The sequence below is a fragment of the Pieris brassicae genome, chromosome 2 (genome assembly GCF_905147105.1).
Source record: "Pieris brassicae chromosome 2, ilPieBrab1.1, whole genome shotgun sequence".
NCBI lineage: Eukaryota > Metazoa > Arthropoda > Insecta > Lepidoptera > Pieridae > Pieris > Pieris brassicae.
This window is the reverse complement of record NC_059666.1, coordinates 9,550,157-9,569,882: the sequence shown is the minus strand read 5'-3', so window position 1 is coordinate 9,569,882 and position 19,726 is coordinate 9,550,157. Positions and strand designations below refer to the sequence as shown.

Here is a 19,726-nt window from a genome sequence, read left to right as displayed (position 1 = left end):
GCTTACAAATTATTGTAAGCTACAGTCCATTTGAGAGAGAATTTCGGTGCGGTGATCTACTAATATATTTTCATTTTCTTATCTCCAACAAACATTTGGAGATGAGGGTATCAACGCATTTCTAAAAGGCATATGTTACGCATAAGTACCAAAATATTTTTTTTAGTAATGTATTTGTTTATTTTTTTTATTATTATTAAAAAATCCAGAAAGTTATTTATTGAATTATAAACCTGTAAAATATTATTATACTTAAACTAGAATTACGCCCAGATAGTGTATGTAAAATATTATTATTAATTATTTTTTGTACTTTAATCTGTAATTAAAGATTGACACGACTTATGACAATCCTATCTAATCATTGTGACACTTAGATAAACTGTATGCAAACTGAAAACAGCAGTCGAGTGTCGTGCTGTCAAGTGTCAATAGTCACACTTCCGAAATCGTAAAATATCCAATTTCCCACCTTTTCTTGTACTGTAGTACCGTACGATAAACATGAATTGAATTCCTTGTGCTGATTTACCGATTACGATTTTTATTGAATTTTACTACAATTTAGTCAAGTACACTGTACTCATATACATGTAAGATACAATATCAATATAATCATGGAAATCACAAATGCTAATTTCTGCGACGAATTAGAAAACATTTCGAAAAACCTTAAGCAGTCTTGTTTTGTTGGATTTGATGCAGAATTTACTGCTATTTTATCGAGTGAAACATTTAAACACAGGTAATTATAGGTGTTAGCAACTACAAGGCTGTCTGACACTTCGACTTCCTGTAAAATCAACAAAAACTTATTAAAACTGCATACATATTTTACATTTTAGACTGTTTGATACTAGTGAAGATAGATATAATCTAATGAAAAATGAAGTAAGCAATATGATAATGACCCAAGTAGGCCTGACAATGTTCCTGTATGATAGAGACTTAGATACTTATAAGGCTATTGGATACACTTTCCACTTGTGTCCTCAAGTATTTGGAGATATAGACCAGTCATTCATATTTCAAGCATCCACCTTGCGATTTCTGTGTAAACACAACTTTGATTTTAATAAGGTATATTATAAATATTATTTACAAATAGACAAGCCCGTTATTTTATAGTAAAAGCTGACTTAAAACCAACATGTGTAGATATAGTCTAATTTAAATCAAAATATATAAATGATGAATTAATTCATATATATACAAACAAGCTCATATATCTCAACACTCTTTTTGATAGAGCATTAAGTGTACTAATGAAATAAAACCAATTAATGTGGGATTTTTAAAATATTGAGAATCACATTTTTTGAATAAAAGGAATTTATAAAATGCTTTATATAATAAAGGAGCTTTACTGTAAAATGTCTTCTTTTCTAAAAATTAAAATAAGTTTTGAACCTATTGTACTCACCACATTGTTCAAAAACTTTCAGTTTACATACAATGGACTTCCTTATTTAAGTAAAGCTGAGGAAGCTATGGTTAGACAGGAGTTAAAGGATAAAAACCTGTTTAACAACTTGACAAGATCTTTAGTAATGGATGAAGAGAGAAAATTGCAGTATTACTGCTCAGAAGTTTCTAAGTAAGTTTTTAATGGATATGTATCCATTGGTACAAATGGGTCTTGATTTCAAATTTATTCATTTGTTTCATTGATCAGTTTTCTTAGACAGGAAGGAATTAAAAAAAACATAGTTGATGTTAAGTCTGACATATGCAATCTGCAACAATTGTTGTAATACAGAGAAACAAATCTTAGAACCTTCCTTGTGACGTAAGTGTAAAAATACTAGAAACTTATATTTGCATCTATGAAAGGAGTTCCTGTTTACGGTTAAAACTTGGGTTTGAAGATAAACATGTACATAATACAACACTACACAGAAAAATAAATAGCTGATTAAATATTTATATTTAATCTTTTAATGCAACCCATTCTACAGGCTTTTTTATATCTGAGAAAACATTTTATTGCATGTACAAGTACTCATGATTATGAACAGTTAATTGCTAATGAGTCGACCCCATCGGGAGAGTAAGAACAAATTTTTTCTTCACTTTATTTAATAATAACATTGTATCTTTTAAGGTGGTTGGCAAGTAGTGATGAAGGTACTATGTACTTAGATGTACAGGATCCAGTACTTAGGTACATTGTTCACAACGAGCTTAGGTTGCGGTTTGATGGTATCCTCACCACCAATAGCTTAGGTAATAGCAATAAGGTAAATTCGTGTGTGCAAAAGTTATTTTTGTATGCATTACAAATGTATTAATATGAGAATATGAGATCCTTCAATAGTTTCTCATACTAAAAGTAATTTTTTGAAAATACGTCAATTTTTGTTGTAAACATTTCAAACATTGTATTTTAATTGTCTGTCTTAAAATTATTAAAAAATTAGAGCACTAGGTATCCAATATGACGTTATACAATAATTTCTTATAGAATGAAGACATGGAAGGTTGATCACTAACTTGGCCGTAAACATTATCAAGAAATACAAACATAGCAATACAAATATTTTTGTTTATTATGTTGTAATCAGAAACTATAGAACATGTTACATTCAGAAATTTATAAACAATATGTCTATACACTATTTAATAATAATAATAATTCAGTTGTGCTATAACCCTATGTGTCTTGGCTGTATAATGATCATTTTTATAAACAAGTAGGTGTTCAACCTTTTGTGCACTACATGTGAGTGATAATGTTTCTTCCTCAACTGTAGACTGACTACTATAGTGTTGCCGCATATATGAAGAAAAATGTTTTAATGCACAGCTAGACTTCAAACACAAGACCCTTAGTATGGAGAGTTGCATGCTAAAGCCTCTTGGCCAACACTCGTCTTCTTTCTACTATTATTAAAAGAAAACCTATTTAAACCACCTATAATCATTGCAGACATTTTTCTCAATTACAGGTTTTAATATACAGAGATAAATATGTAGAAGGCGCCAGTAGTGCACCAATGCAGATACTAGAAGACAATCTTATGACCCATCTCCTGGGATTTTCACAGATAATAGACTTGCTTATCACCCATAGAAAACCCTTAATAGGCCATAACATATATTTAGATACAATTTTACTTCATAACCAGTTCATCGGTCCGCTCCCATATAAATATTCTACATTTAAGAAGAATATTAATGATGCATTTCCGTTGATTTTTGATACAAAGACTATTTCATATCATATGAGGAAATTGCTGACTGTTGATGAAGCATGGAAGACCAATGTACTTCAAGAGTAAGTTTGCAAATATAAAACATTTCAAAAATATAAAATAAGTTGTCTGTTGGAAAGCATATACTTTGACATAAGACTTGAGTGGTAAAATGTCAAATAGGAATAGGCGTATAATTTAAATTATAAAAGGGGAACTTCATTATATGCATACTACCTGTAGTTTTGACATACACTCTTATTCATAAAATAATTTAACCCCCTTCTTGACACCCCCCCCCCTTAAACGCCGCCGTTAACTATTATGTGGTGTAAAGTATTGGAAAGTGGAAAATAATATTAACGCGTAATTCAATCCCCGCCCCGCATCGTAACGTTTTTCAAGAGGAACCCCCCTTCCCAATATTCGTTACGTAATACTTGAACGCTCTCTAAACAGACTTACTTTAGTTAAAACTTTTTTTTTTTTATAAGAGGTAACTTTAACCCTACACCTTTATCGTTCTAAATGAAATATAATTATCTCAAATAAATTACAGTATTATGTTATTTAAACAGTATAATACATTAATTTCCAGTTTATATGAATTTTTTGCTGAGGGAAAATGTAAGAAGTTGGAAAAAGGAGTGAATTTAATTCGATTGATGACGTCATTTAATGTTAAGCAAAGCTTTCACGAGGCTGGCTGGGATTCCTACTGTTCAGGTATTTATAAAAATATGATATTATATATTATAATATATATATATATGTTTATTACATTATAAACCTCAGTTAGTTGAGAGAAGTTTTAAACCCAAAGGATCGATTAAGCTTTGAAATAAGGTTGTGCGAATACAAATATATTATCGACAGTATCTATTTGTGTTAAAAATGGCGGATATACATAAATACTTGAACACAAGTTATATTATTTCTTTAGCGTCGTAAAGAAACCTTAAAATTTATTTTAATAATTGTAAGTTATATACTTAGCCAGAAATTCTGTTACAAATTTACATACATTCTTATTAAAGTCTCAGCAAAAAATAAAAAAAATATTCTATTCGAAAAGGCCACCTTTAGCTTTTATACAGGCCTTTAATCTATTTGGCCATGAATATATGTGGCACTGTTTCCAAAAGAAATTTCGCCAGAAAGTCGCCGTGTCGTTTAGAGCAGTCCAAGTCCTCTAAAACTGACCATAATTTGAACTCTGAAGGCTTGAGGTCTGGGCTAGATGGGGGCCAGTCTTCAACTCTTTTTACGTTGAACGGTGGTTTCAAGTTTGCGTTGTTCGTGACTTGTCCACGGCAATTTTTTAAAAAGTATCCCTAAAGGTTTCACAGCATGACCCAAGGCTGTATCTTGATACACTTTGGCTGAAGTTTTCACTTCTTTTCTCCAAATTTTGACACGCCCCACCAAACCATCACTGACGCAGGTAGATGACCTTGTACCTTTCCAACCACTTAAGCAGTTTCTTTAGAACTGTGCGCATACACTTTATCATTTTTCTTATTGAAGAGTTCTTCAATTGTGAAAAATTTTTCATCGTTAAAGAGATTTCTGTGCTTTTCACATGCGACAGAAGGCGTTTTGCAGATTGATTTAGGGCATGTCCTGCATATCAACGATAAGCACCGAGCTTCAGGCTTTGTTTTATAACGCGACAGAGTTCTAGCAGGAATCTTCATTTCTCGCGATAAGATTTTCAGATTCCTAATGGGGTTTTGACGAATTCTGGCTTTAATAGCTTTAACAGCCTTCGTAGTTGTAATAGCAGTGGCCGCCCGGAACTTTTCTGGTCTTAGACAGACTAAGTATTGCTATATCTGGTGATAGTACGATATACGAACATACGGCTGATACCAAGCTTTTGAAGTGTCTCTAATGTGACGGGCGGCTCCATGGAGTTGGAATAAAAGTTGCCTTTTGTTAACATAGCTTTTACGCATTTAAAGAAAACACTTGTTTTACCGGATTGAAGCTATGTACGCTGTAAAGCACGCGAAAGGTCGGGAAAATTTTTAAATTATGTAAGATAATTATAAGTTTATACGGCTTCAATCTGGTAAAAAAGAGTTTTCTTTAAATGGAATAAAAGTTGTCAAAGCTTATATATGTCTTTGTAATATCTTCGTAGGTTATTGTTTTATAAGACTTGGACATTGGGCGGCGTGTGAGCTCAGGGGCCATAATAGGCCTGTAGGTCCCACCGAGATATTGTCAGCCCTAGCTCCACACGCCAATAAGGTCAATGTCATACGAGGCGCTGTTCCATATATGGTACGTATAATTTTTCTTTAAATATTTCATTGTAACTAATTCTCTGTAAAACGTTTTCATCGGGTAACGATATCGCAATTGCTGAACTGATCTCCATCGTACAGTTTGGAGTATATTTATGTTTTAGTTCTGTCCCTGTGGAATAAATGGTCTTTAATAATCCTTCAAGAAAAGAGCGTACTAATTCCTGGAAAGCAACGCTCTCGCTAGCCCTCTGTCACTGAGTGTCCATGGGCGGCAGTGTATCTTAACATCAGATGAGCCTCCTACCCGTTTGCTTCCTCTTCTATATTTTTTTTTTTGTTGTAAAAGTTTGTATTGTTTTAATAATAACCCCGACTCTGAATTATACTACTGTTAAATATGGCTCTATGCTGTAAGGACAGTGTATACAATTTTTTTTTTTTAATTTATTTAACAGAATAATAATTATATTATCATGATTTAGATTACTAAATCATGATTGCAATAGTCTAAGTGTCTGTTCTGACTTATTGTCCCTTTTATTTCACACCCATCTTCATACGATACAAGGCAAACCCAACTATTTAAAATTCTTTGGTCTAATGTATTTACGTAACTCAGTCATGTATTGTATATGTTCAAATTATAACACAAGTATTTTTTTATTATTCCTCTTTTATATTAAACGATATAATGACTAATGCATCTTTAAAAAAATTATATGTATATGTCGCAGCCAACTAGATTAATTAGCCGTTTAATTAACAGCCTAGCCGTTTAACTAAAGGGCGCCGTTTAACTGGCGGCCTGAAAGAATTTTCAGCCAGTTGATCAAACAGTAAGGCAAATGACTTGGATCGTTGACAATTCATTACTTGCCTAGCCTGTTGTTGATATAAATTTAATTCCGCGTATGCGCAATGCATTTCCCCAAGTAAAAAAATCGAATAATTGTCCGCCTCAAATTAAAAGGACTAGGTTTTATTTCAAAAAACGAAATAATGATTGGACATTCAGTTAATATCAATCAACAAATTACACCAATACGTAGTGATAACTAATATACATAATAAAATTGTATGTATACAGCCTTATCGCTTGTGGCTTATATTTTTACTTCTATTTTCAGAATCTCGCCGGTTCGGACCCACTGAAACACCGACCAATGGTTCTCCATATAAAATCTATCAATGATCGCGTCATAAATGTCAGTAAGGTATGTATTATATAGAGTATAAGAGTAAATATGTTATTACAATGAACTTGAGAACATTCTTGACGCCAACATCGTCCAATTCATAAATTGCAAATGCAAGGGTTGGGACATGTGAACTGAGTGGCGGGCGACAGAACTCCAATATTCTTACTTTTTTGCCTCGCCTGATGTAAAGTGATACCGCCTCCCATGGACACTCAATGGCAGAAAGCTCGCGAGTGCGTTGCTGGCCTTTTAAGAATACGCTCCTGAAGGACCCTAAGTCGAAATGGTTCGGAAATACAGTAGGCAGTACTCACAACCCGGTAGAACGAGGCTGCGTTGGTGGGATGGTTTCAAGGTACAATAGCAGTTCGAGGTTGGACGCAAGAAGCACTGATTAGATTGAGATGAAAATGTATTTAAGGGCGCTACGGCCCACAGGGGGCTGCATATCCATTGGTGATGATAAATTAATCTTTAATATTTATCGGTTTCAAAAAAAATGTGTCAAAGTCTAATGGAGTTAATTATATTTAAGCCGGTGCACTCCAAAAAAAAACAATTTATTCCGAACAAATTTACTATAAATTACAAATTAATATGCTGCTCTTAAGCGCGATGCTTATAAGAATGCAATTCTTTATTTCTACCCGAATTACAAACACTGTCCTTAAAGTACTTAACCAATACGTTAATGTTAAAAAATCTACCGTAATAGGAGCGTTCAAGTATTACGTCACGCAATTTTTTGAGATTCTTGACCTTCATGGGGTGGGGCCCAGGTTTTTGTTTCCAATAGTAAAACGCTTCGTGACCACCCCCAGTGACTTTAATACCTAAAACTTACCATTATGTGGTGTAAAGTACTGAAAAGTGAAAAATAATATTAACAATAACGCATAATTCAATCCCCGCATCGTAACGTTTTACAAAAGGACAAAAAGTGCAACCTGGACAAGCTAGTTTTCGTTGTCAAGGTGGGAGACAAATGGCCACTGGGTATATCGACCGCTGAAGCAAGTCACGATTCGCTAAGAAGAGATTTCATTAGAGCAGGAAGCACCTTACATTGACACGACCTTCAGCAATGAAGGATAGCATTGAGATGAAAAGTTTTAAATAATAATAATAATCGTTTATTTGCCAAGATAGTGGTACAATTAGGTTGATCAACTACAATCATCCACACAATCAGCCATATATAAATAAGCATGCAAATGTCATCAATTTTTACGATGTCATATTAAGTACATAAAATAATGTCAAAGTTAAATTATTTACGATCGGTGTCAAATCTATGGTCCAAATATTCGATATAAACAAATATCACCAATGCATATGAAACTAATCACTTAATAAAAAATATACGTATTTATTGTCATTGACATAGCTTTTACACATTGAAAGGAAAACACTTTTAACTGGATTTTTGTATTATTAAAAAATTAAAATTATTTAAATTTAAAATTATGTAAATAATTATAAGTATATACGTATTTATTAGCAACACACAAATATACCGCATCAACTTTCATATCCTTTATAGTAATAAAAATTTATAAATAGAGATTTAAAATAAATGTTAAAAGTTTGGTCCCTATGGCAGTGTAAATTTAACTTGGTACTTATTCGTTGAACGAGAAAAGCACCAGCTCTGGGGCCACCGGTACTTTTTACCAGGCTCCAACTTACATCTTTAACTATTGCCTGTGCGATTGAACACCACGGCCGGAGAGTCTAGAGAGTCCCCAGGGGAGCAAATCACATAATTTATTTGGTAAATTTGTTCATCGTTATATAACGGTGCGTAGTCTATTTCCGTCGCATTTGTGCATCTGCGCGGTCTCGATACTATTTTTATCTTTAGTAGTTTTGTCACTGCAGCGTTTAAACGGTATTTACATCTTCCTTATTCACTAGCTGTGCGTTCATGCGCTCGTAAAGTAACGTATAAATAATATAAAATAGGCCAGGCAATACAAGACAGTGCTTTAAAAGGGAATTTTTCTTCTAGTTAACTGTCACTGATTTTCTAACGTTGTACCTAAGGCTTCCATCATCACGATTAATTTCCAAGAAATAATCGTGTTAATGGAACAGTCGCGAAGAGCTTCTCCCTCTCCAAGGGGTAGTAAAATTTATCTATATGCTTTTATTTATACATACTTCTTCCCGTTGCATTTTTTCTAACATATAAAACTCTTTAAATATTGACATACATAAGCGTACACATTTACCGATATGAATTATTTGATTTGATAAGTCTTATCTCTGAAGTATATACAATAATTGGTAAAGAATGGAAATGTTACTTAAGGAAGTAATGAAGAAACACCGAAATAAAAATAAATGTCAAAACAAAGCTATATAACACCTGTATACTTCCGGTCTTGACATATGGCTGTCAAACTTAGGCACTCACTAAAGTGCAAACCAGTAAACTGAAATCCTGAGGCTGATGAAAGAAGCATGCTTAATATCAGGAAGCCCGATAGAATCAATAATAAAATCATAAGAAACCACACGAAAATTGAAGATGTCACAACTAGAATACGAATGCAATGGAAATGGGATGGTCATATAATAAGAGGTATAGAAAAGTGCAACAAAAAGATCATATATTGGTAACCAAGAAATAAAAAAAACGAGGTAGACAATTTCGAAGGGACGAAATAAAAACCCTAACTTGGATAATATGGACAAGGAAAGCTCAGAACAGAGCAGAGTTTCAAGAAATGGAGAAGGTGTTTGCCAATGTTGAGCAAACAGATGGGTTGTCGGTCTCACCGACCCACTAGAGACACAAGTTTAAGATTAAAATTCTGTCTTAAAGGCTGTTAGTATAACTCTTAACTATTCAAATGAATTAGGATTTATGCTTTAAAAAGTGTAGACCGAATGACGTAAGACCTGGGCAATTGGTCCCTTGGTGAGACATTCATACTGTTTACTACAAGAGTAGTTATCTAAGAAGATTAAGTCATACCACAGCGCGGTAACCACAACAGAGCGGTTTAACGCATCACCTTTTTATGGAACCAGCTGCCGGGCGTGCATCTGCCAAATACTAGGAGGTATTTCCGAACCAATACGATTCAGGAAACTTTAAGAAGAAGCGTACCCTCAAAGGCTGACACCTGTACGCCCTGGGATCCAGGTGTCGTTAGGAGGTGGTTGGAGCAATGTTTCGGCTTCAGCGAGAAATCTCATCTTTGAGGTTCGTAGGTACAAATCCCGGCTGTGTACCACTGGACTTTCTGTCCATATGTGCTTTTAATACTTGCTCGTATGGTTAAGGAAATTATCGTGAGGAAACGGGGATACCTTACACCCAACAAGTCGATGGTGTGTGTAAGGCACGGAAGGATCACCTATTAGGAAACCACTGGTTTTTAGCACTTTATTTCAAAAGCGTTTCGTTTGAGCTCTCGAATAGAAATATGTAGATTTTATTAATTTTAACAAAATTTTTCGTTAATGCTCCGTTCTATGTTAGAATAGTGTGCTTTGAAACATAAACTATTAAACTACGGAAAATTTCCATAGCTAATAGAGATTTTATTTGTAACTAATCGGTCATTACCGTTGTTTAATGAGGCTGTCATTATTTTGTACCTTGTGGCGTTGAACGACATGAACGCAATATAAAATACGGTTTTTAAGAAAAAAAAAATACGAATATCGAAATCTTTCTTGCCATTTTATTAATTCTCTACTTCAAATATACTTAATTTTTTTCGTAAGTCGATTTAAAAATAATAAATTTTTATATTAAGTCTAAGCATATATTATAAATTTATACGCAAATATATACCTCAGGATAATAAATATGTTTTTACTTTACGTATAAAAAGCGTACACTAATATTTTGTAAATTCTCAATTTAGCTCATTTACCTTCATAGTAATGAGCATCGTTATTTCCTTCCATTTGACATCGCGAGATTATCGTGTGCGGTTGACATTTGGCGTAAATCCAACACACACATGCAACCCACACGAATACCCGACGCCAGTTTAAAAAGCTTGATAATGCCCATGTGTCATTATGAAAATCTTTATTTTCGCCGTGGAATGACTTTAAAACGCCGCTCGCGTATATGAAGTAATTTTTCATGCCTTGTCAAGGTTGATTTAAGGTTACGGTATAAATAGATGTCGTGGCAGCTGTCTGCGATAATCGCGGAACACTAAAATGGCATTACGACATTGGCGACCTCTATCGAACAAAGACAATATAATTCTTAAATGTCTTTCGGGGTGCTCTGAATATCTTTCTAAAGTTGGCACAAAAACTGTGGCGTACGTTACATTTATCTATCACGAGTCACGACCGTGAACCGTTTGAACCGAGGGAATATTTTTCCGCTAACTAGTTGTAATACACTGATAAATTTATTGATACAGTTTTAGGGCTTACTTTAATCTCTAGTATCAAAAATCTAGTATTCTAAATTATAGAACTTAGATATATTTAGTATAAACTGAATTAAACAACTTAATATATTTATAAAAATCAGTGGCGCTACTGCCTTTTTAGGTCTGAGCCTCAGGATTCTGTATCTATTTCATGATCATTTGTCAATCTAATAGATAGCCTTCACACGTCAACTTTTTGGGTCTAAGGCAAGCCGGTTTCCTCAAGATGTTTTCCTTCATCGTTTGAGCGACTGTTAAAGGCGCATATAGAAATAAATCCTTTACATCTATAATGACCTCTGAGTAATTCTATTGTTCAGCCTAGAATTTGCTTTGTCAATACAATTACATATTAATAAAGCCGATCGAAATTTTTATGATGTACATAAAAATAAATATAAATGTTTAATGTCCAATTAAAAGGTGGCGTCATCGCTGGCGGCCTACGGCTCTGTAGACGTAAAACTGTATGACGCGCGCGCCGCGCTCGTAGCGACAAACTCGCAGTATACGTAAGTGACCATTAATTTTGAATGTCTTCCTTATGTTTGTCTACAAGAGTCTTATATCCTGTAGTATATAGGGCAATTGTATAGATACATGCATTTTGCTATATTGTAACCTAAAAAGTTTTTTTTTTAAAGAACAAGGGGCAAACGCGCAGGACCCTCATCTGATGTTAAGTGATACAACCGCCCATGGACACTCAATGCCAGTATGACTATCTAATATACAATAAGTTAAGGTCACTATTAAATTTATTTTATAGAATACATCAGTTTTTATTTTCAGTTATACCATAGATACAATTGTCAAATGTTTAATTCTCATGGATTTTGAATAGAGCTGTCATATTTATAGATATTATTCTTTTTAGCGCGGATAGAATTCTGGGACAATTCAAGAATAATACAGACTATAAAGTTACGCGGTACAATCCTATTAGACACTCGAAGGCCGGGCGTATGGCTCTATGGTTTGTACTCTTTTCATAGATTAATAATTACAAATATGCTTGGGTATTAAATTTAATGTTTTTTTTTGGGTTTAAGTTTTTCCCTATCAATGTTTTAGCCTATGGACATAATAATAGTGTGGACATATATTTTTTACAATAATTTAATTTAAAGTATAGATAGTGGCGCCATAATCATACAATCTGGGCCTTATAAGCATTTTTCTTTTGACAAGTATGCCTGACACAAATTCCAGTGTCCTCAGGATTTTCACCTTCACCTAGCAAATGAAGATTGTTCTCATAGAAAATTTACAGCGGGAGTTTGAACGCACGAACACTGAATCGAGGTTGCTACTATCGCGTCGTGCTAAGCTAGCTATTATTAACCGATAATGATTGTTTTTTTGACAGGAGCGGCGCCATATTGACTACCGGTATTTTTGTATATTTTCTCCACAAAAATGTTAATAAATGACAATAGTATATATAGACACTGCCCAGGGAAAGCTCATAGAAAAAAAGTCAAGATTTCCACTTTATTCATAGAAGCCAAGTCCAACTATCGCTTTTCATCACTGCGTAATCAGTTGACTGAAAGAGACGATAGTGCTTTAGATTAAAGTTATATTATATTGATTATTTCTTATAGAGCCGCCAATATATTTATGAAGATAATAAATTTTCGTCTTCCGTCTGTATTTTATGCCTTAATGTTGTTAATACGCTTAAAATATTAATGCACTCATGGTACAAATAAAATAAAATTTGTTATTAACTTTGTTTTATTTTAAAAAATATCAAAAAGGTTTTATCTGTGCGAATAGTACTGGCCAAAAAAGAAACAAGTGAGAATCTCAGGGTCGCATTTTTCGGTACTCTGTGTTACCTAATAAAGAGGCGTCAATTCACTTTTTACAACTATTTGGTAGTACTGTTATTCTGCGTAGTACACTATTAAATATTAATATTATCGTTTTTTTAACTTATGAGGTTGTAAATACTGTTAAAGATTTAAATAAAATCATTGTATTAATAAATAAGCTTTTTTTAAATCCCTGTATTGTGTTTGATTACATTCTTTTTACTTTCTACTTTTAATGTATCATGTTTTTAGTTTGCCTACCTTAATTTAATACCTTTTTTTTCTTTACTCACAGTGGTTGCCTGGAAGAGATCGCTTGAAAGCGATAAGGCCGCCAGTTGCCCTCCTTTTGATTTAATTATGGTTCAATTTTTTTATATTGTAGTGTAACGAAATGATAATAAATAAAAAAAAGATAAACTTCGATTTATGTTTCGACTTTACTGATAATTACTTTTATTAGAAGCCAACAATAAGTAATTTATATAATAGCATGTAGCCGTAATCGTCTCCATACTAAAGGAATTAAATTTGTCAGATATAAACCGAACCTATTTGTCAGATATAAATAGAACCTAAACTATATATAAAACCCGGCAACACACTTGCGAGACTCCTGGCACTGCGTGTCCATGGGCGGCGGTGTCACTTAACACCAGGTGAGCCTTCTACCCGTTTGCCTGCTATACATAAAAAAGACTGCACTTATGTACACGCGTTAGAAGTTATACTTTGGCGTAACAAGATAAAAATCATTTCAAAAATGTTATTGTATGTTTGTAGAAAAAACGACACTAACAATAGAAAAAATGTATTTACAATACATTGAAAGTTTTATTATAACTCATTATCTAGTTAAATAAAGTTTATTTAAATATCACAAAAAAAGTATTTCTACATAATTAAAGAAATGGGCATTTTTCCATTTTTTTACATTGTCGGTTTTTTGTGACAAGAAAGAGAAAGAAAAGTGTAAAAGAGAAAATTAAAGACACCCGGTCTTTAATTTTCTCTCGTCATCTTTCCCTAACGCGCCAAAAGAAGTATAACTTCACTTGAAACTGCTATAGTCCAGTTCAAGGTAGGCGATGTAACCACGACCAAATGAACAAGATACGAGCCAGGAAATATAAAAAGTATATACTTATTTTTCTTTTTATTATTAATTTCGGACTTGTCTTAGAAATAAATTTGTGAAAACAGTTGATTAATAAATAGCATTTCAGTTCATGAATTCCTAGTTATATATATTTAGTTATCTATAATATATTAATATAATAGTTTAGATTTTTTATCTGTTGGAACAAATAACATACACCAAGCAAAATTGTAGCACAAACAAAAAACGATTGAATGAAAAATGCATTTTCAAGACTACGTCACTTAAATTTGTTGTGTAATGTGAACAATGTTGCTCCGTCTGTTCCACTAATATTCCTCTAGCTAATAGCTTTTAACTGTGCAAACAATTTTCCGATAATTCTTAAGATAGTAAATAAACATATTTTGGCTGGTAACGACTGTTTTGTCTGCGCCACGTTCAAAGGTTTGAACACTTTGCGTTAAATGTATTACAAACGCCTTTGTTATGACGAGTCTAATTAAGCACAGACGTTGTTTAGAAACTTCTTAGTTCTTAAGATAGCGTGTTTATTAAGAAAATTATACGTATAATTCTTATTTTTTGAGGCACATAGATCATTGGGATCACTTACCGCCGCCCACGCGTTACAAGAGTTGCGTCGTTTGGCAATATACTCCCTAATCTTTTCCTTATTAGGATTTACAGATGGAAGCTTTGTATTTAACTATCGAGAAGGCCGCCCTTTTTATTTTTATAAATCTATAAGGAAAGTATTAAATAAATGTCAATTTATAAGTAGTAAGTAGGTGACCAGCCTCGTGTAGCATAGATATTTAAATTTAAGCCCAGTTCCTTACGAGTTTATACTGGTAGGTAATTGCGCACAGGTATAAGTGAATGGGTCGGGGATCGAGGGGAACACGTCACTTATCACTCATCTCGACTTCTATCCATACAAACCTTAAAAAGTGTGTTTATATGTTGCGTTAAAGGTATATTTTATAACCTACGTGAATGACTTCGTTAAATGTTTTCGGTATTCAGAATCGAAGACAGTTAACACTGCTAGTCTTGTGTATATCTGAAAATGTGATGCTAAGAAATGAATTGTCCGAACAACATCTAAAAATTATTGATACACTTTGCCGATACGGGACGAGTTTTATAGCTGTGTTATATTTGCCATTTCAAACAGCGGCGCTAATGTGGACAGTTTACGATATAATATTGAAATGTCGGAATAGATAATAAAGTACGGTAATTGGCACCTTAAGCTAGAACTCAGCGTGAAATTTAAATTACCGTACGTCATAGGTTTTGAACATTTTATGGAAAACGAACGACACCTGCAAGGCCGGGCTTACATGGTACCTTGAAAGGTCGATGTGTTTACTGAGTATGAGATGAGTTCTCCAGAACCTTAATAACGTTTTGTTACAAAGAGGAGAGCAGTGTTGGCTTCGTGGTTTGAGTGTGTGACTCTCGCCCTTCAGGTCCGATACACGGCTGTCTTTGTGCGCATTTAACATTCGCGCGAACGGTGAAGGAAAAATCGTAAGGAAACTCTTCTCAGACCCAATACTTCGACGGTGTATGTGGCATAGGAGGCATAGGAGGCGAGAGAGGCATCTTGACAAATGATCACGACCGATACAGAAATCTAGATACAGACCTAAAAAGGTTGTAGCGCCACTGGTTATTTTTTTGTTTTATATCAACAAAAAGGCCTTACCAACCTTATTTAACCTAATTGACAAGTATACTACGCAATGAGTTTCATTTAGAATTGATTGTTTGCTAGTGAGTTGTAAATCACGCGTGTCAAAATGTTTGGTAATTCAAATGCGGGGGCGCAGCTGTTGCAATTCGTGTTTGCTTTCAATATGATAGATCCACATGCAAATTGTTTGTAAATCTCCCTATTTTAGATTCAATTTCAGATATTACGGTAACCATCAAGGATATATTGATTCTATATTCGAATCTCGACTGTGTTAATAGATTGTTTCTGTGCTTACCACATTTTTTAAAAATAACTTTAGGAAAGTATTAGAATTCAAAAGTTTCAAGTGTCATCGTGTGTCAGGCACAGATTATACCTAATATTACAAAATTACAAGTCGCATATTGCGTTGTAGCATGCACATCCTTACCACACATATGCAGGGTTTTTTGGTCTTATCATTCTTAATTCTTTATAATTACTTATTAATAAAAGCTTGCCAACGCTCGGTATACTAATGCATTGTTTGTCATCTAATGTGACTAGCACTTATAGACAAACTTAACAAACAAAAAAAGAATTTATAATAATTGATTTTAAAATGTGAGGGGTGCTACGTTTATCAGAAATATCAATCCCAAATAACGAATAAGTACATGATTATAACCTACTCTATTCTTCTCTCGAATATAGTAAAATTATAAGTATCCAATAATATAAGCAAGCTGAGACTATAAGCGTCGATTGTTCAATTCAAAACCTCTATAATAAGTAAACATCACGCAAACATTGCAAAAGATTTCAACAAAACACGTGGCACGTGACATTATATTTAGGTTGATCCTCGTAATTTTCCGCTCACAACATTGTCTTAACTATGGCCCTGAAAGTTTCATCGTCGGGCACATTTTATTGGCTCTAAATTCGTACGCAACGGTATGAAACGCAACTTTAATTTGCCAAAACCAAGTAAACGTATTTTATTGCTTTTTAAATAATGTGTTTTGGAAATCGTAATGGCAACCCGCTAGATTATGTGTCGCATGTGCGGAACTTTTTTACTCTACCCCCTAATACCATAGCCTAACGACTTTCCTGAAAGAGTGGTCGTAAAATATAGAGAAATCTCTCTCTAGGCCGGTTACTCATAGTTCAGTATTCAGTCCTCAGCTGTATGAGACCTGACGTGAAAAATTTTCCTCCACCAATATCGGTCCTGCGCTTCTTTTACAACTGTGATTTGATGACGACGAAACTTTGACTTGATCAGTCCATCGTTGGCGAACGTCCACGCGACCTTTTGCCTTCGGTGTTGCCAATCACGATGAGCTTATCTAGATTATCGTCATTGTGTGACCAAAGTACGAAATTATGCTTTGTCGGGATATGGTTGATAAACGGGTTTTATATGGAGCTAGTCGAGTTGTATTTGTGCGTTGAGATGTCCACAATATTCTTAACATAGAGAGCCAGTTCTAACAAAAAAGTTCAAAACCAAACTTTACACAATAATAACTTTATTTTTTAATAATTTTCTTACGTAAATTCTTAAAAATTTAGCTAATTATATGTTTTGTATCGTATAAAATATACCATAACATAGATATTATTTATACCAATGAGTTGTTATACCCTCGTAGAAGTACATTTGGCTTGCCGATTTAAGATGGGTATAACGCTCTTGGCTGTAGTGCAGGATGGTATATACATATTTTAGATTGTAATGATATGCTGCAGACATGACCTCGAATCAGTGGGTGACGTTATCAAATTTAATTTAATTTAAAACAAGGAAATTAGTTTATAAAATTAATTTGTACAACCCAATAACAGTTTTATATTTTATTCCTTACTATATTCTTTTATATTTGGTATCTAAATATGATATGTTTATATCATCGAATCGTAAACCGATAATGAATTTTATTTTCATTATTATGATTGATTGTGACTATGACAATTTACAATCAAACGAATCTAAAACGATACGAATATATCGTATCAAGTGAATTACGAAAGTAACAACCAAATTTTGTAATAAAAACCAAATGTTTGAAACTAATTAAATTAAAATGAATTATTCGGCTAATCAATCTGATATTTGGAATTTGAATGCGCAGAAAATATCAAAAGAATGAGGTTCCACGAGGTAAAAAAAATGCTGACACCGTGCAACGTGAGGCACGTGTAATTATTATAAATGAATATGTATTTGTACTTGCCAATATTACCGAAATATATTTGGTTTGAGTATATCTAGAATGCGTTAAAATGCGTTATCATTTCGTTCGATACAATATATTACAATATTCACTTTTGCCGACTGTTTTTCATCAAAGCATAGTTTCGTGGAATATCTTTAGATAAAAGTTTGAATCATCCAGCACGTGGCAACTAAATTATATTTGTTTAGGCCGTACGTATTGACGTTGGCAAACGCGAAACGGCATCAAAATGCGATAAGAATAACAGATTCGTTATAAATTTATTGAACTGTTACTACATATCTTTGACTAAGCCACAAGTTCTATTGGATTAACAACCTACAAGTTCCCACAAAACATTAGATATTTCTTTTTTATTTTTATTTTCTTTATTCATACTTCTTTGTAAAAACATACAAATACAGCGAAGAGTGATACATTAGAAAAGGAAAGACAAGAATTAAACAAGTCACGATAAGGTTAAGAAGTGTATATACAGAAGAGTTTTAAAAGATGATAGAGAGGTCAATCGACAGATGATAGATCAAGAAAGAGCCAGTATGGAGTCGGGCAGCCTTTTCCACAACTTAATGGCGGATATGCTAAATGAATTGCCTATGAAGGATGAGCTGTGGGATGGAATTTCCATTAAACATCTATTGGAAGAGCGTATACTTAGAAGGACCTAAGAATTGGAAGTGATTTTTGAGATAAGAAGTAGTTTTGGGATTGAAAAGAATTGAGTATAGAAGTTGAATAAGATGAGCGTGAGCGTATATTTAGTATGACAAGTGACACAAACTGACCATTGAAACAAGTGACATAAAAACAAATAGTTATACATAGATGTTGTTATATATGTAGAAATTATGTTTAATTTTTACATTTTTTATTTCCAGAAAATTTGAAAGAGGTAAGAATGGAAAAAAGGCAGGCCTTCGCCGAAAAAGGGCAAATGGAAACATTTTCCTAGTTTAATTAATTCAAACATTAATTTGACTGTGAATAAGTTTGATTTTTTATATTATTTTAAAAATCCAAGAATACAACAAAGTTATAAAATAATTACAATTTTAAATAAAACAAAAGAATGGTTATAAGTTAATCACGCAGCGTATTTTCTTTTAAATACTGGCATGAAGGATAATAATCTATGAAAATAGCCTATTTCTGACATGTCATCTTACTGAAAGCGTTATGAAAAACCTTTTTTACGTATAGTATTCAAGGTTGTCGCTTAACAGTGACTTTTTTTAAGCAGTAAGATCTAGGATTGCGGGCACAACAATTATATATCGAAGCAAAGAGTATTGTAATATACCTTTTAAGGTGACTGCTTTATTTAGGTTTTAACGTACACAACTCTTGTCTCTTAATTCCTAATACTAATACTTCAATAAACCGGCTTTGTACCGTCTAATTACAGTGTTTTACAAACCACAGCGGTTTTCTAATGTAATATTTTAAATTAACTTCAATTAACTATTTATTAATTTAAATAATTATAATTATTGTATGTTAAGAAATTTTTAAATACTGTATATATTTGTTTTGTCAAAAATTAAATATACTTTAGTAAATTTGTTTTTAGATATTTTCCTACTAGTATAGACTAAAACTTATTGTCTCAATAATTCATCAAAAGCATTGAAACTTGGTAAATTAATTTATGTAACACCGTTAAAGATAAAGTGGTATGAATGATGACAAATGTTGACTATTGTAGTTATGAGAAGAATGGAGGAGGCTAACGTCAAAACTGGACTCAAAAGAATAAAATAATTTAATAAGTCCTTGTACTCATTTCAAAACTCAAAGTACTGTTTTCGTAC

The 19,726-nt window shown here is 33.2% G+C and overlaps 1 protein-coding gene across 1 annotated transcript; it reads left to right on the top strand.

Moving 5' to 3' along the window:
• Positions 1–441: 441 nt before the first annotated feature.
• LOC123720550 (pre-piRNA 3'-exonuclease trimmer-like) lies at positions 442–12,907 on the top strand. The gene is made up of 11 exons (XM_045677209.1): positions 442–745; positions 846–1,080; positions 1,446–1,597; positions 2,105–2,240; positions 2,949–3,277; positions 3,793–3,920; positions 5,341–5,483; positions 6,577–6,663; positions 11,487–11,575; positions 11,941–12,039; positions 12,433–12,907. Exons 1-11 carry the CDS (start codon positions 618–620, stop codon positions 12,494–12,496), a joined length of 1,590 nt encoding a protein of 529 aa, XP_045533165.1. The 5' UTR covers positions 442–617; the 3' UTR covers positions 12,497–12,907.
• The last annotated feature ends 6,819 nt before the right edge of the window (positions 12,908–19,726 follow it).

What these genes read in the sequence shown, in the direction of transcription:
- LOC123720550 (XM_045677209.1), top strand. Translation starts at nt 618, where the DNA reads ATGGAAATCACAAATGCTAATTTCTGCGACGAATTAGAAAACATTTCG. An exon ending in AAGACCAATGTACTTCAAGA is followed by an intron (nt 3,278 to 3,792) that starts GTAAGTTTGCAA and finishes ATTAATTTCCAG; the next exon opens with TTTATATGAATTTTTTGCTG. An exon ending in GCCGGGCGTATGGCTCTATG is followed by an intron (nt 12,040 to 12,432) that starts GTTTGTACTCTT and finishes TTTTTTTGACAG; the next exon opens with GAGCGGCGCCATATTGACTA.